The sequence below is a fragment of the Chelmon rostratus genome, chromosome 13, assembly GCF_017976325.1.
Source record: "Chelmon rostratus isolate fCheRos1 chromosome 13, fCheRos1.pri, whole genome shotgun sequence".
In the NCBI taxonomy this organism is placed as follows: domain Eukaryota; kingdom Metazoa; phylum Chordata; class Actinopteri; order Chaetodontiformes; family Chaetodontidae; genus Chelmon; species Chelmon rostratus.
The window spans coordinates 1,355,001-1,372,532 of record NC_055670.1 but is presented as its reverse complement, the minus strand read 5'-3'; the positions used below and the strand labels follow the sequence as shown (position 1 = coordinate 1,372,532).

General features: G+C 40.3%; 1 protein-coding gene across 2 annotated transcripts in view; it reads left to right on the top strand.

The window, feature by feature from the left end:
• Positions 1–17,532, top strand: part of LOC121616029 (diacylglycerol kinase beta) — a 97,271-nt gene that overhangs the window by 72,043 nt on the left and 7,696 nt on the right. For both annotated transcript variants that reach the window (XM_041950618.1, XM_041950619.1), the window contains exon 22: positions 731–932. In XM_041950618.1, the coding sequence (XP_041806552.1) occupies positions 731–932 (202 nt within the window). The remainder of the gene's footprint in view (positions 1–730; positions 933–17,532) is intronic.

Sequence of the window (17,532 nt, the reverse complement as noted above, 5' to 3'; positions counted from 1 at the left end):
TTCAAGACCTTTTTCTATGGGCTCCGGACCCCACCTCCCGCTCCTCCTCCCTCACATCTCCTCCAAGAGGATTTAGCTGTGTTCTTTAAAAGAAAGTTAGCAATATCCCTTTCGACTCAAGGCACGAGAATGTGCTGCTTTTAACCAACTGTCTGCATACCTCTCACAGAACAACCTCTCAGACTAAGGCTGACCACTCAGCTAAGACGGCCCACCTTGTGACGACAGATGCTCTGCATCTTGCTCCATGCCATGTGAACTCCTTTCTTTCTGTCCTCATACTCCCAGACCTGTCTGCTGCATATGACACAGTGAACCACCAAATCCACCACTTTAAAGATTGGGCAGATCTCAGGCTCTGCACTCTCCCTGTTGTATGGAGAGCAGGAGATATGGCCGCACGGTGCATGATGGATATACTCCAGCGAGTTGATGAACCGTTCGCTGTATCTGTATTTGCATAAACACGACTTGACCTCAACTTTACACAAATGAGTCTGTGTGGTGCAACACACACACCATGAAGGCTGTCATCTCGCAGCTTCTGTCCACATAGGGGAGCATGAGGACGAAACAATTATGTCTTTGTCAGTTAGTGATAAGTAAAGCATTCATGTCAGATTGAATTTTTTGTGTGTTCTGAGATTCTGTCTTAAATGTTTCTTCATAATAATTCTTCTTTTTTGTCATTCTTCCTGTCTTTTTGTCTACTCTCTTATGTCCCCCTTAGTGTGATGGGATCATCTTGGACCTCAGCAACACCTCCTTAGAAGGCATCGCTGTGCTCAACATTCCCAGCATGCATGGCGGGTCCAACTTGTGGGGCGAGTCGAAGAAGAGGAGGAACTACAACCGCATGAGCAAGAAGGTCCCTGACAGGATGCACGCCAGCACCGTCACAGATGCTAAAGAGCTCAAATTCTGCGTGCAAGGTGAGTCAAAGGAGATGAATGAGGATGCAACTTCCAAGGAGGGTGTTCAATGACAAAATAACAGAAATTCAGGGATTCACCCACCTGTTACCTGTTTACAGGGAGCGGCCAGAAAAGGCTGAGCAAGTTATGATTTCTATAACTCAAAAGTATGTAGACATATTAAGCGTGATAAACAATAGGCTGTGGGTTCCAGAAGTGTACTAGAGGTGGGCTGCCCACACTGAATTAGTGGCTGCCTCGTTTAAAGTCATGAATAATGATAACCACCCTTTCAAAACTCTGCTTTGAAGTAGGGCTCTTCTTCAATGAAAAGATGTGCCATTGTTACCCTTGTTACCTTGTTAGCCTGGAGAAAGTCACCAGACTCCTTCAAAAATTGATGAGTTGTTGCATCAGGAGAAGACTGTGACGAAATTTTGAATTATTTTAGCCTTCTTTTAAATTCTGCAAATGTTGCACATTATTTCTTTCTTTGTCCACTCGTTACATATTTGCTTCATTTTATGCCCTGAGATAATCATATAGAGCAGGGAAGAATTCAAGACACATGGAGTTGCATTGTAACGTCAGGTGTGAAATGATGAACTTGGAGCTGTTCACTTGTGATTGAAACACTCCAGACGCATGTTAATGAGAGGTATAAACAGGCCGACAGGCAATCAGTAAACATCTGCCATTCATTCTTCAGTCTGTTTCAGACACAGGATGTCTTACAGGAGCAAACAGGGAGATAGAGCTGCAACTCTGTGCTCATCTTTGAAATATCTCTGAACAGAGACCTTGGTGCAATCTAGACAATCTAGTTGCTTAATGTGTGGCAGTATCTTGTTTGTGGCTCATACTATAACAGCAAAAGAATAGACTGCAGTTGAATGTGCTTTAAAGTGTTAAATTGTATTCATTTTTCTCAACTTAAATAATGCTTTTTGAAAATTAATGGTTTTCTGCAGCAGAGAGCTACAATTTAATAGATAGTTATCGAAAATCACCATATTACTGTTTGTAGACAGCAGATAGTTGGTATTTCCAATAATGATTTTCTGGTTATTGCTTGGCCTTTGATTCTAAATGGTTTAGCTTTAAATCACTGTAGTTGGTACTCATTAACAGGCATGTCTTTCTAATTACAGATATAAATTCAGGATATACATATTGGCAGGTATCAACAGGCATTTGGCTCCTGCTGTTCATGAGCACCACAAGTGCTTCTTAAGAAAGTCCAGTCTGTATCAAAAATGTTCTTGTTGGGCACAGAAATCCTGCTGAAAGATGGTTGCATTTTGGAGCTCAGTCTATATGGAGTGAATGTCAGGATATATTTGCATCTGACGCTTTGATTTTCAGTTTGAAATCCGCCTCATATGTGATCCCTGACTTCCAAGAAATAAGGAAATAAAATAAACAAATAAAGTTTGTTTCTTTTTAGTCCCCAACTATTGTGCACTTTCTCTGACTCTCTAGGAAGAGGACATTTTCATTTATGATGTGGGCCATGTTTTACATCAAAATGTCTCCTAGTCATTGCACAGTTTTGTGGGTGGTGAGGCTGAGTGTGTGACTTAAAGGTGACATGTCCAGGAAAGGACTTTACTCATGCCACCATGTCTCTCTTCTTCTTTTCCGTCTTGCATTCCATCAGGGAGTTTTGCTATAGTGGAGCAAAATCAGTCAACACTGGCACGAATGTCTCAAAAAATGTTTCAGCACAAATCAGAAAATTTGAATAAATTACCGTCAACAAAACTGTGATAATATTGACAATACAGCAAAAATGACGTTCACTCTATATTTCGAAGTGTAGTTAAATGTAAATGTACATGACTGTATACAGTGGAAAAAAATACTTCCGAGAAAAGCAGCATCCAAAAAAGCCAATCAAATGGAGATAAAAAAACCCCTAAACCATTAGTTACGCACATGACTGTTGGTGTTACCAGTATACTGTACATTTTTATAATGTGGCTAATCTCTAGTATGAGTTACCTCCAGCTGCTGTTTCAGCCTGTGTTTGGCGTCCACAAACACTAAAAAATAACCCACTCTATGCTTTCGCCAAGGTTTTCTCGATTCATCCCACTTCTCCCTCTCTCTCACTTCAATTTGACTCTACGTCTTTGCTGACTGAACTAAACCTTGTTTCCATGGAGACCTCAGGGCTATACTGAAGTAAAAACTGGAGGAGAGGAAGAGCAAGAGACGGAGGGAAGACATAGTGAAAAGAAACTATTGCGTAAGATAAATATGGATGACTCATATCAGTCACTTTCAGTCTTATGTGTGTTTGCAGTTGAAGGACTTTATCCTCCAACCTGTCTGCATCCAGACAGAGCGGAGAGTCAAACCCACCCTTTATTGTCAAATCGCAGCCAACAGGTCACATCTGGCCGGCCAAAGCTATTCAGCTCGCAGACTATTAATGAATTCAGAAAATGTTCACATCTGATCTCACTCCCCAGTTCAAGACGCCCAGTCTGTCTTGAGAGTGACCATCAATGAGCTTTTCAACCTCTGAGCAATGAACTAAAAAGTCCATAATTCATAGTTCACCTGCTCTACAGAATCGGATACTCAGGGAGAATCACTAAGCTTGTCTATTAGATGCAAGAGGCATCACTTGGGTCCTCCTTGGTGGTCTTCTAGTTCAGTATTTAGTTATCATTATGGATTTTCCATGTTTTCTAGGAATCTGTTCACACAGACTTTTTGGTCTTATCAGGAGTGGTGGGAATGACTATAAAAAAACAATATTTTTGCCAGAAAGAGAAAATATTAAACATCAATATGCTAAATGACCCTGAACTTGAATAAAAAGCAGATGTGGACCTGAGTGATAAGTTCTAGAACATCTGGTCAATACCAGTGTAGATGCAATCTTCAATTCAGGTCAGAGTAGAGAAACATTGCCATCGTTGGTTTGATTACAGATATGATTTTGGCAGTGCTAACATCACTACACTACATGTTCTAAATAAGATTATTTTGAAGATGTGAAATTTATGGGTGGAACTGGGACAGTTACAGATACACAACTTTTAGTTCCTGAAACTGCTTTTGAAGTAACCAAAAGGGTCCTTCAGCCCACGCTTTCGCATACGTTTCCACCATGGTCCAAAGACCAATAAAGATTAAGCAAATAAGTCCACTGACATATTTTTACACATGTTTTTTGCACACAGCTATACAACAGCGTATATGTGGCTGTATGGCTTTATGCTCTCTTCTCTATCTCCATACTGATGTGTGGAAGCACAATGAGCAGAAAGCAAATTGGTTTCTGGGTGAAAACTTGTAAAAATGGTGGCTGAAATAAAATGCTGCCAGAAAGTACTTACCCCAGAACAGGGACTTTTCAGAGGCTAAAATACTGTTCCCAGAGCTTAATTTACTGTATACCTTTGTCCCTGCAGTGGAAATGTGGCTGTGTTGGTCGAAACGATAATAAAAAAGTTGTAAAATGTGAGTGAGAATAATTTGTAATCCAGTTCATCAAGTTGTTGTGTAATCCTAGCTCCAGACAAGCGAGAGAAAAAGGACTGCTTACCTCTTTGTATCTGTATGTGTGAATGCACGGTTACTTTTTGACTCTCTTTGCAGAGTTCACAGTCCTTGTTACTAGTCTCTCCTTCCACACCCCTTTTTCCATGAAAACTGCATCATGAAATCGCGAGACAAACTGTTTTAGATGGAAGTTTGTGTTTGTGTTTTAGTGGGGGAGCAGGCAAAAACTTGGGTTGTTGCTGGATTTGGGATCCCTTTGGGATGCGATTCTCATCACAGTCCGCCTGTCATTCAGCATGTTGTTTAATGTGCTTCTCAGTGACAAAGAATTCTGTGTCCGTTCATGAAAACAGTCAATATGTGGGGGATGTCTGGTCTTCAGTCATCTTAATGGTTATGAATAAGTTATGAACTGTAATTAACCAGACCTGCATTAAAATGGCATTAAAAGTCTTAAAATGGCTAGATGGAACACCTTTGCCACATTTAGTATGTGCATATATGAATATGCAAATAGTCCCCGCCTTGGTCTCCACCCATCCATCTGCTGCTCGCCTGCAGCTCGAACATACCTTTCACTCTGCTCATCACAAAAACACATACCTCTGCTTGTTCTGTGTTTTGCTAGCTAGCTTATGTTACACAGTGGCAAAAATGTTGGCTGGGCATAGAATTAATTCAGCAATACATGTTTGAAAGCTGAAGCCATTTAAATTGTACAGGGTTGTCAACAAGTTGATGTATCAGAATGGTCATATATATTCTCTTCAACATCAGAAACATAACAGTAATAAATGATGATGATGATGGAAAGCCCCTCAAGATTTAAAAACTTAATTTTCATTGGAGCGGGTTTTCAAGACACCACTGAAAAGATGGAATATGATCCACGAAGTCCATCTGGAACAGATTAACGCATTTATAGGACCAGTGCGTAGGATTTAGTGGCATCTAGCTGTGAGGTTGCAGATTGCAACCAACTGAATACCCGTCGCCTCCCCCTGCCCTATGGTGGGCCTCCTTTTCCCAGCGTGTAGAAGACCGGTGGCTGCTAAAAAGTGGAAAACATGAAAGGCTATCTCAAGAGACGCTGTTTGGTGGTTTCTGTTTCTGTGTCTGTTTATCTGACTTTATCTGTTTAACAGTCAATATGTGGGGGGTGTCTGGTCTTCAGTAATCTTAATGGTTAAATCTTCTAATTTCACTCATGAAGTTTAGTTTACTCATCCCGAGGAGCTCTGCTCAACCTGAGGCTTGAGAAAGTGGAGTGTGAATGATTTGGGCATTTAGGAGCCAATGAGTGTCTTCAGAAATCGCATTGCATTGCATTATGGGTAAAAGTGAGTATATCTCGGCCTTTGCTGCTTCGATTTTGACTTTTAATCAGTCTCTTGTGAGTCTCCAACTTAATGAAAGTGCAATGCCAACTTGCTGAAGTGCTTCACCAAGACATAGCACCATTTGAAAATGCACTTACAGTACAGTTGATGCATTTCCAATCACCATATGATTTGAGGCCCTTTTTTTAAGGGCCCTTTAGCTGTTACCCACCATCCTGTTCTGCTGCCCCTGTCCCCTTCAGCTCCAAAGGTTCTGACTCCACAGGATCATTCAGTCTCAATGCTCAGGTATTTATAGCCACAGAATCCAGAGCAGACCTCTACACCCTGCACTGTGCACACAGGCAGATAAGTTTGTATCATTGTACGTATGAGAACCTTTGCAGCAATTATTATTGACTCCGTTCATGTTATAAATCATCAGCCTGGTCTTAACTATTGACCTAAATCCAAGCCATAATTCCAAAGTAGTGTCTTAAAGAAGTGAGGGCGAACAAACTGTCCTCACTTGACGAGATCTTCCTTATCTCATTACACAGACTGACCAGGAAAAATACATAAACCCCTGACCAATGTAATGCTGTATGATACTTCTGTGTATATCTTCAACTGTTTAGTTGATCAAGAAAACAATATTTGCAGTAACAATTTTTAAAACCCCTACAGTCCAGTACAACTACACCTCATACTACAAGCCAAAAAACGAGTACAGAGTTGAATTATCACTTCTTTTATTAATTTATTATTATCACTTCAATGTTTCTGAAGTTTATTTAAAACATTGCACTTATATTGGGCTGCACTGCAGCGTAGAGGGTTTTATATATTATTGTGGCCAAATATTAGTCAGATAGTTATATAATAATACAAAGAAACACCATGATAATTATTGCAATATTTCCCCATAATTCCCATTCCTCTGTGAGACTAAGGCTCTGATTACAGCTTGCATTAACATGTGTCTTGGGTGATCCAATCACAAGTGGACAGTTCTTACTACGTCAGTTCAAACCTGGCGTTAGAATCCGTCTCCAGTTGTGATCGGAGCTCACCTCCCTGTTCTTCTTGTTGCGCACATTAATATGATGCCACGCCACTGGCGCTTGAATGAGTATGTGCTTGTGCTTAGACTAAAGACGTAGACCTTCAGTGTGGCCCAGGACAGATTTGTGCACAAACTGCGAAAAGAATATGACCATATGTGGCCTAGACCACCTCTGAATGTAGTCTGACCGGGCAGATCTCAGTGTGTTCTTGGGTGCTTTCACACCTGTAACTTAGAGCTGTCCACTTGTGATCAGATCACCCAACATGCATGTTAATGCAAGGTGTAAACAGGGCCTGAAAGACAGATGTTTTTGTACTTTGCACACACATATATACATACTGTACATACATATACTTATATAAGTTTACAGGATAAGGTTTGGGCCACTAGCTTCATCTATTAGAGACAGTTTTAGTAAAATACATAAATATTTCTGTGTGAATTCGTGCAGATTGTGCATGTTAGAATGTGTGTGATGGAATCTTTGTGCTCCAGAGTTGTCCCTCAGGATTTAACCTTTATTAAATTAGCTTCTCCCACTAATGCTATTTGGAAATAGGGCTCAGAGACAAGTGCTCTAGTTTCAGAGAGAAACTGTGTGTCTCCATGCAAGGTATGCATTTTACGTGCCTCAGTTTCTGCGTGCCTTAGAGCGTGTATGTGCTCGCGTGCTTCTGCCAGTGTGTATGCGTGCCTGCATGTTTATCATACAACTAATTGTTTATGACAGTTGCTTTCTCTGGTGCAATAAACTAAAGCTTTTAAATCCATTTGCTGCAGATAATGCAATCAGCGAGGGTTACCCAGAGTGAGTGAAAGATGCCCTGGGCACTTCTGACCTCAGTGATGAAACTTCAGTCCTCTGAGTCACTGTGTTTCTGCTCTGGCTTTTGTTCTGCATGGACAGAAACAACAACTCAGACAGACACACAGAGACAGCCTATAGAAACATAGTATTGTATAAAATGTAATACAGTCACGTGCATTTAAACAACACTTCAAAAACTGGAAGAAAATACCTGCTTAATGCTGTGAAAGCTCAGGCTCTGATGAGTCTAAAAACTTGCCGGGACTCAATATTTTTTCCATAATTTTCTTGTACAGCACTTTCTTTTTCTTCTTGTGTTGTATGTTGATGGATTAGAAATCATGAATTCCCAAGAGAAATGTTTTTATAAAGATTAAACATTAAAACTGCACATTGCATTTTAAAGAATGACTTCCCACTCATTCTGAACACTAAAATTCAGTGTCAGGTCAGTTACCCATTTACAAAAAGAACTGACACAATTCAGGTTCAAATGGGCTCAGGTCAAATGTCAGAGCAGACTTTCCGGAAGTGCCTCGACACCACCATAATGCAAGGCTAGGTTAGAGGATCAGTGTAACAAATCCCAAGAACATCATCTCTTACTGTGCTCCACTGTGTTATGAAGTGATCTTCCAGAGCACCTTGTGTTGTGGCATCAGGTTGTAAATTACATTAGAATAAATGCGACAAAGAAAACGTGGACATCAAGCTTAAGGATTCCAGGTATGCTGTGGAAGAAAGAAAAAGTCAACCTGTCTGAATTTGTGAGTGAAGCGGGGTCAAAAGTCCATAGACAACAGTCAGAGGGGTGGAGGAAAACATAGTGAGGGCCAGAGCTGCTGGCTGGAACAGGATTCACGTATCCATCACCACGCTCCTCCTCAAATTTTATCTCTGCACCATCGCTCCCCTCCCCTGTTCATTTCCTCTTTGCTCCTGGATCAGATTTCCTCAACTTCCTGCTGTGGATTGGGCTGGAAAGGATGTGCATAAATAAAGTGGATGTAGCGAGCAACAGCTACAGAGATAGAAATGTGGGTATTGCACTGGGAGTGTGCTGCGAACTGTGCTGGGCAGCAGCACTCAGTAGCATACAGTTACAAGTAGTGCAAGGAAATACAGTCAGTGATTACAGCAGTTACTAATCTCAGAAGCCCTTGTGTGATGTCAGCTGGTTTTGGTCTTATCAGCAGTGGTGGGAACAAAGTACATTTACTGAAGTACAATACTTAAGCATCATTTTGACTTGCTTGTACTTTACTTGAGTATTTTCATTTTCATAGATAGATTTCCCAAGGAAATGTTAGACTTTTTGCATTCATCTGACAGTTTTAGTTTCTTTCCAGATTGAAATCTTACACTGAAAACCTGCAATGAGCTTCTGAAACCATATATTGTTCAGGGTTGAACAACCATGGTTTCATTTACTCCAGCTCCTCAAAGATACAACAACTCAGAAGCGTAGCATCAACGACTAGCTTAGCCCCGGTGACATCAGGCGACTCTCCAGACGTTCTGTCCTCAGCGACGGCATTGGGTTAAAAACCTTCCGACTCTGAACCAATACCAGCTGAGGTGGAGCTAGCCAGTGGCAGAACACACAACTTTGAGGTTGCTGGACTTAGAGACTTAAATTCCTCCTCTCCACATTTCCTTTCCCTGTGCCATGCTAACACCCCCCACTCCTGTCTGTCCTCTGAATACACAGAACTGAAACTGATATTGACCCTCCATCAGACTCCTCATAGTACAGCAGACAGGTCGAGAGCAAGACTGTGGATGGGACCGAGTGTTACCAGGCTCAGTACCCGGAAAGTAATTCCTGAATTTCAAATAGTAATCTTTCACACTACTTCTTTGTGATGAAAAGGAACATAAATACTGGTCAATGCTAGCAGTCACAATGGCTGTTGCTGGTCAGTAAACGCCTCCAGACTGTGGACTGTCTGCCTGTTAAACCCCAATGTCTTCTTTTTTTATTTCTACAATAGTGAAAATGACTCCACCTCTGCACATGTGGGTGTAGTGGCTCTAACATTTAACCTTTGATGGAGCTGAGCTAACTGATTACTTCCAATGAGTAATCAGTAAAGTGATGTGAATCCTTTTTCAATGAATAATGAGTAACTGATTACAAATTTCGAATAAGTTGCTCAACTCTGGCAGAACATCGGTGCTGTTTTTTTTTAGAAACCTGCTATTTCAGGTATGTTCTGACCAGGTTCCCACTGCGTCTCCCCTCCATGACTCATTTGTTTTCCTTCCCTGCTTGTCCGACTCTCTCCTCCCTCTCCTGTTCCACCCATCGCACCCCCAAGCTCTTTCCCTCCCTTCACCTTGCCTTCACTTGCTCCTCCTTCCTTGCTTCCCGAGGTCTACAAGCTTCCCCTCGCCCTCCCCACCCCCACCAACAGTCAAGCTGTGACACACCATGAAGGAGGCTATATTAGGCCGATCACATCCAGAGACTGCATATTGTTTTCTTCTCACACAACAGAAACAGCAGACTATAATTACTTTGATTCACCCCCACCGGACTGTGTAGCTGGAAATAGTTCCTACATGAAGCTGCTAAGCTCTCAGTGGATGGTGGGAGTGTGGATGACCTTCCAGTCATGCATTTACTCAAAGTTAATGAATGACAATTGACTGATCCTTCAAGAGGCCTATCACTTTCAAACAGGCTGGGAATGGAAAAGATGAAACAAGACATTTCTTAAAGCTTCCTTAAACACCAAAGAGGACTAATATGTTCTTTCCCATGGTTCTTGTCCCATCTGGAAAATTATATTGACAATTTCTTCCTGGACAAAACTGTGACAGAAATATAGAAGTGAAATTTCACCATCTGGGTGCTAACAGTCCATGCAAGGATTCAGAAACATGGCGTGTGTGTGCATGTGTGTGTGTGTGTGTGTGTGTGAGGTGTATGTTTGTACAGCATCATAGTAACATAGTGTTCTTTGTCAAATGGCCAAGTGCTCTCCCCCATACCTTTACCTCCGTTGGTGCTGGCGAGGTGAGCTGCAGTTCCTCTTGACCATCTGCCATGACTCTGGCCACCCTCAGACAATAACAGGCCGGTCAGGGAGGGAGGGCAAGTGGGCGGAGGAAGGATACACAAATATGCCTGCTTATAATTATAGCCCAACACCTCAAGGTATCACACAATAAAAGCTGCAGCTAGTCCTTGCTGGGATTTAGAATTCATCTTTCAGCTTCTAAATGAAGGGTTGTTATAATTAACTCATCACTAAAATGAAATCTTAAAGGACAAGTGGTGATATTATCTATTTTTATTAATGTCAAGAAATCTGAAAAGACCAAAACCCACAAGAAATGGATCCTGCCAACAAGTGTTGTATGTATAACCAAAGTCGAACATACTGAAGCTTATTCCTCTGTGCTGTAGACCTACATTGCTGCTTAGTGACATTGCAATGAACATGGGCACTGTAGTTTATTTTTATTTGATCCAACATACACCAACACGATGAAGTAAACAAATGAAGCAATATATATATATATATATATATATATATATATATATATATATATATATATATATATATATATATGTATATATATATAAAGTAAATATATTGCCAGAGCAAAGTACTTATAAAATATTGAAAAAATTGCACATAGATTGACACAAAAATTGCACGTGGTTATGGATAAATTAAGTACAGTATTTGCTCTATTGCACAGTAGATGCAGATGTATATGTGTCACTGTGGAAAGAATATATGCATAGTGTAGTATTTAAGGAAAAAGGAATGAAATATTGCACAGGTCATAGCATGTATGAGACAGACGGATGTTTTACAGTAGTGCAAAGAAAAAAAAAACACATGTATGTGAACACAGTCCTACATTATACAATGCCTGAGTTGAATAACCTGACGGCTGTTAATATGAAGGACCTGCAGTAGCGTTCCTTCACTGTGTAAAAGACTGCAGATGCAACCACAGAGTAAAAAAAAAAAAGTGTTTTACAGTGTCCTACATACTCCAATGGATGGAGATGGCTTTGGCCCTTTCTGTACAGGACATCTGTGTTGGTGGTCCAGTCCAGTTTGTTGTTTAGACCCAGGTATTTATACTCCTCCACGATCTCAATGGCCAAATCCTGGATGCTCACTGGTGTGATCTGTGACCCCTTCCTGTGGAAGTCTATCAACATCTCCTTGGTCTTGCTGGTGTTAATGTGCAGGTGGTTTAGTCCACACCAGTCAACAAAGTTGTTGATGACTTCCCTGTATTCCACTATGTTCCCCTGTTATGCTGTGTTTAAAGTCAGATGTGTAGATTGTGAAGAGGAAAGGAGAGAGCACAGTACAGGTGATTCAGTTTATCATCCATTTCCACACTTGTGTTCACTCATCAGGAATTAATTTCCATCATTGTAGCAAAACATATTACATGAGCCATCTTCTTTGTCTTCAGACACTTCCAGGGCTCACAAACTCTAGCAGACTTGAAGGAAGTTTAGGCTTAAACAATACAAAAGACTGTCTCAAATATCAAATCATACATTTGTGACCAGTTTTTAAAATCCAGATCACATTTGGTCATCCCTTTTTGTTGTCAAAATTAATGTCAATAGCTTTTTAAAATATTTTACTATTAGTTTTTTTATTATTAAAAGGAAGATTACAAATTTCTCTTTGGTGATGAATAAAGTATCTATCTATCTATCTAAAAAGTTCTTTGTGGAAATAGATAAGAAATGCTCCCTTATGTCTCAGCCGGCTGGAGGGGCGAGTTGGTGTCCATGTTTGATTGACAGCAGCTGGCGGGCTGAGTGCCAGTGTTACACTGTACAGAACGAGAGACGGAGTGAACAAACGTGCTGTAATGTGCCCAACATGTCATGTGCAGACAGTGTGCTGGTAGTTGAATTGAATATTAAGGAGCACACCAGCATCTTACACAAGTGGCATCAACGGGGACTTTTATGTGCTGCAGCTGAGCAGCTAATTAGCTGCCTAGCCTGCAACGTGACATTAGCAGTGCACCTTTCCCCCGTGGATTTTTGTGTAGCTACAACGCATGTTGATCGATAAGAAGGAGGTTTAGCAGGGAAGCTAATGAGGGTTGTTGCTCAGTCGTGTTGAGCAGGCTGCTGTCTGGATAGAACACTGAAGTTACTGCTTTATGCAAGATTCAGTTTGCTTTATCGGAACAAAGTCTCCATCCATGTAGTAAAAAAGGGGTTTCTGTCATGAAGCAAAAAATATTCAATATTAATTTATCCTATTAGATTTCTGTTTTTTAATGTCAAAGGGGGATGACAGGGTGATAATTTACAGAGCACATGTGTCTGCTGTAGCTGACAAAAAGGATTTACATCTTCAGTAAGAGCGAATGGGCCTGGGATTTAGAGCTGCAGTAAGTAGTACTTGGCAATGGAAGAATACATTGTTTGCTTTGGCCTTTTCATGGGATTCATGAAAACGACTCAAATATAGACAATAGCCACCCTCATTCTTTAAATCAAAATTCTAGTTCGAGTTTTTGTTTCATTTCAAAGTCAAAGTCAAAGTCATCTTTATTGTCAATTCTGCAGTATGTACAGGACAAACAGAGAATCAAAATTGCGTTACTCTTCAACCTTTTGTGACAGGACATATAAAAAAGAGATAAATAAAAACTGTACAATCTAAATAAAAACTGTACAAACTAAGTAAAAACTTTACAATCTAAACAATGAAACATTGAGAATGTAATAGTGCAAATGTAAACGGTAGTGCAAAAAGAATTAGCTTAACAACTGGTGGTGAATATTTTGTATATACATTGAAATTTTACATTTTAATTATGAATAAACTATATATTATTTATGTTTTACATGGTTAAACAATTGAGAATATTTAAATATCAGTTTGACAGATGAGATTCTGTCATATTTAGAAACATCATAACAAGTCACGCTATAAAATAGGATTTTTAGAATATTGAACGAATTTTAAGTGACTTCAGTTTGTTTGCACAGCAGAGAAAATAGTGCAGCACAGCAGTGACGATTCTCGCTGCCCGCTGCTGGCAAAGCAAAGCCATCCCATCCCAGAATGCACTGCGGCTGCGTTATGTAAGAGGCTGTTCTAGTCTATTCTTAGCTCTACCTCACTGAGAAGTAACAGTGCTGGTTGCCTGAGAGTCAAAAGCACAGAGATCTGATGAGGTGGGAATCATCACTGAGGTGAGAACCAGCACAGTGGGCTATTCTGCCATCATGCTCTCACACTGGGACACGGGCAGGACGGCATGCCCATTTTTGGTATTTGGAGGAAGCAGAAATGTATAGGTGGGTGTGCGAAGGAGGGGGATTTATATATTTAACAGTATAACAGGAAAAGGATGCAAAAATAGAACTGTTTTAAAATCCTAAAATAGGACATGTCAACACTCAGTAGAATTTCTTACCTTTCTTGTCTTTCTTCACACCTTGCAGTGTAACACCACATTACAGCTTTCATAGACTCACACACTCCATATTTTTCAACTGCAGAAAACGACAGACTGCCTCCATCTTTACATCCAGTCTTCCTTTTAATTCCCATCTGTCATGTGTATCCATTGTGCCACTAGTCCCCCCTTTGATCCCTTCGTCTCCAACTGTCCAGTTTTCTCTTAATGGATGTCCAATCCTATTATAATTATTTCCTGGAAAGCTCTGCAGAGACATAGATGCATATGGTGAACATGTGTCTGTGCCTGTACAATAGCATGCAGACTAAAGCTGAAGCACAGTTTCTGTGTTTAATGCAGGATAATGAACATGTGATCACTATTGTACAGTATCCTTTAGGACACTGAGATCATGTGTTTTTTCAGGGATTATGAGGGTTGTAGGAAACTGGCTGTTTTTGAGTTCTTTTGGGTCTGAATAACTAAATGATCATTGGCAATGTGGAGAAAAGATTTGAAAACAGCATTTTGATCTTTCTGTTGGGAAACATACAGTTAAAGCTACACTTATCAATATTTTTAGATTATCAGTGGGTAAAATTACTATATCATACATGAAAGGGTTCACTTGTAGTGACACATTTCCAGCGAATTATCGCAGCTCCAAGAGCGTTTTAGCACATTTCAGCTCTCGTTTTAAGGCCTGGAACTTTGCTGTTTTGATGCACTCTTGCCAGGTCTCATCAACCAGGTTAGCAGTCTATCAACCTGGTTTTCAACCAGCTCTGACAAACCCACTGCACACTACCATACTTGCAATTTAAAGCTTGCACAGTCTTCCAGATTCCACTATTTTGTAGACTCAGTATATAAAACCAGGACTTATTTGCACCTAAACAAGTACAAGTACACTATATACAGAACTACATCTGTGACAGTGTGGAAGACTCTTTGAAACAACATGTCGCTCTTTATTAAAAAACACCTGTTACATCATAAATGTTGTTCACAACATATGCTATAATGCTATGACAGTTCTGTAGCAACTGTGAAGTCACTGTTGAAGATAATTTAAAGTCATATTATCCAAGCCTTTCACATTCCTCACACACACTTCTGTACTAATGCATGTGCCCCAAGTGCTTAATTCTTAAGAAGACTGAAAAAACATTCAGCCTTTGAGTGATTTTAAAACGTTTGTTCCTTCCTCTGCTCTGACATTTTCTTTTGAATTGTCATCTGCAATATTAAAGTGCCAGTGACTCAGCATCAGCAAGCTTACTCCCATAAAAACCTTGATCATCTTTGAAGCCAGACATGAAATGGCAGCACTTCCCAAATGCCACACATGCACGTCCACACTCATGCTTTTATACATGTGAAGCAAAACAAAGTGCATTATGTTAAAACATAACCCAACACCACGCCCCTGCTGTACATTGTTTTACTTAGAGAATAATTGATGAAGAGAAACGCACAATTTTCTAAATTAGTCAAGAAATTAATTGTTTACAAGTCAATATTTGATGGGTACCAACATGAAATTTTTTGCTTAAAGGTACAGTGCATTAGAGAATTATTAAAGGAATAAGCATGTAATTGCTCTCTGTGCTTACAGTATGTCGCAATGCTTAAATATCTTTTCACTGAATGTTTTCCTAATGTAAAAGTCATGACGCAGGCTTGTTGTGAGCCCTGTGTTGCATCAGGCTTTTGCAGAGCATGTTTCCTCTCAAGAGCAAACTAAAAACACGCAACAGTTTCCTGTTTGTAGTTTGCAACAAAGCCAACAAGGTGAGCCAGCACGACGGCATTGGGAGATTATTAGGATTGTTTACACTCTAACAGACAGACAGACCTGCAGCCTGTGGCTCCAGTCACAACAGGCAAGCCTACCAGTCGTAGCTTGTCAGGGCTGGATGCAGGAGTAAGACCCTCAGGAAATGGTTTAACTGGTTCTCTTTCTTTTCTCCTGCAGCACTGAAGCAAACTCTGCTACAGCCATTATATGACGTAGACTCATTGCCTTTGTTTTTATCTAGATCCTCTGTACTTTTATCCTTTTTTCCTTTGTGTCTGGCATTAACATTTGGAACATGTAATTATAAGAAAGCATTCACAATTTGAAGAATTGTGGATTTAATGGATGGTAATAGTCAGAGGGGTGAGAGGGGTCAATCTCTCAGTCTTGTAAGATGATTTTTAGACATTTTTAGTGTGAAGATGTCTGTTTTTCTGTGCTGAACAAAGACGGACACCCAGTGCTTTTTGCGTGCACAAGAAATGACTGGAATATGTGCAGGTATTCAGCCGGCAGCAGCCTGCCTGAATAAAGTTAATCAACTCTCAGAGCGCCACACTAACCACATGATTAGCCATGGAGAATGGGTTACAGAGGCGGAGATTTGTCTCAGTTCAGAGTTTTTTTGTGTGTGTAAGACCAGACCACATTGTCCAATAATCAGAATAAACAAGAATGAGAATAATGGGAAGATCTAGTTGTTAGTTGTTAGTAGTGGTCTTTGTCGGCCTGCTCAGCTCATGCATCCTGGTTCCTGTTACCCTCTTTGGATGAGCTGTGCATGACCACAGTTAATTAGAGTTGATGACTTGCCACAAACACAGTTGTATGAGCGGGTATGAGATTTGATTCTGTGGTAGCACCTCACTAATTATCACACTGGCTGTGAAGATAAAATATTTCTCAGATTTCTCTCTAATAATTCATTTCACAAAGTATTTGTAAAACGTGTGAAGTTGCTGCAGCCACACACAAACACCAAACACATCATCTCCCTATCATATTAGGTTATGTATGAGCTAAAGTGTATTGAATGTGAAATGTCAAATGACATCATGGCTGACCTTTAAGATCATGCGTGTAAATATTGACTATTAGGCATCACACTTTTCAAACAGACAGAACACAAAGGAAGAAAATAACAAGAGGCACCATGTGTTAAAAGGTTTGACACTCAGAATCAGAGTGAACAGCTCCTCTGCTGCGATTTTCTTCTCTGTTATGTAACCATGTGAAAGTCTTTTTGAGATTGATATGACATGCCACATGTGTGAACCCAAAAGAAACGAAGTAAACTTGAGCGTGATTGGAGTCTGGTGTACGAGGCTTTATAGTGACTTTCCGCTCATTCTTAGCTGTCCAGCCACTGTCAATCCACTCTACACTAGCAAGTAAATATAGTGGAGCATTTAGCAGCTGCAGAGTCACGGATGTCCCTCAGGTGACTGAATGATGGACAGGCAGCCAGAAACATGGCTCCAAATGAATAATAATGTTGCTGTCTAACTGCTGGAAGGATATTTCAACTGCTCCAAAGTGGCGAAAACAATGTGCATCTGTTATTGCAGGTTTAAGTGAGTCTAAGTACCTGTAGACGTATGATTAAATCCCCTAAAAATGATTAATAAGTAAACCTATAATCATTTGGGAATAATAACTGGAGTTTTTCCTGCTGCTACACCTAT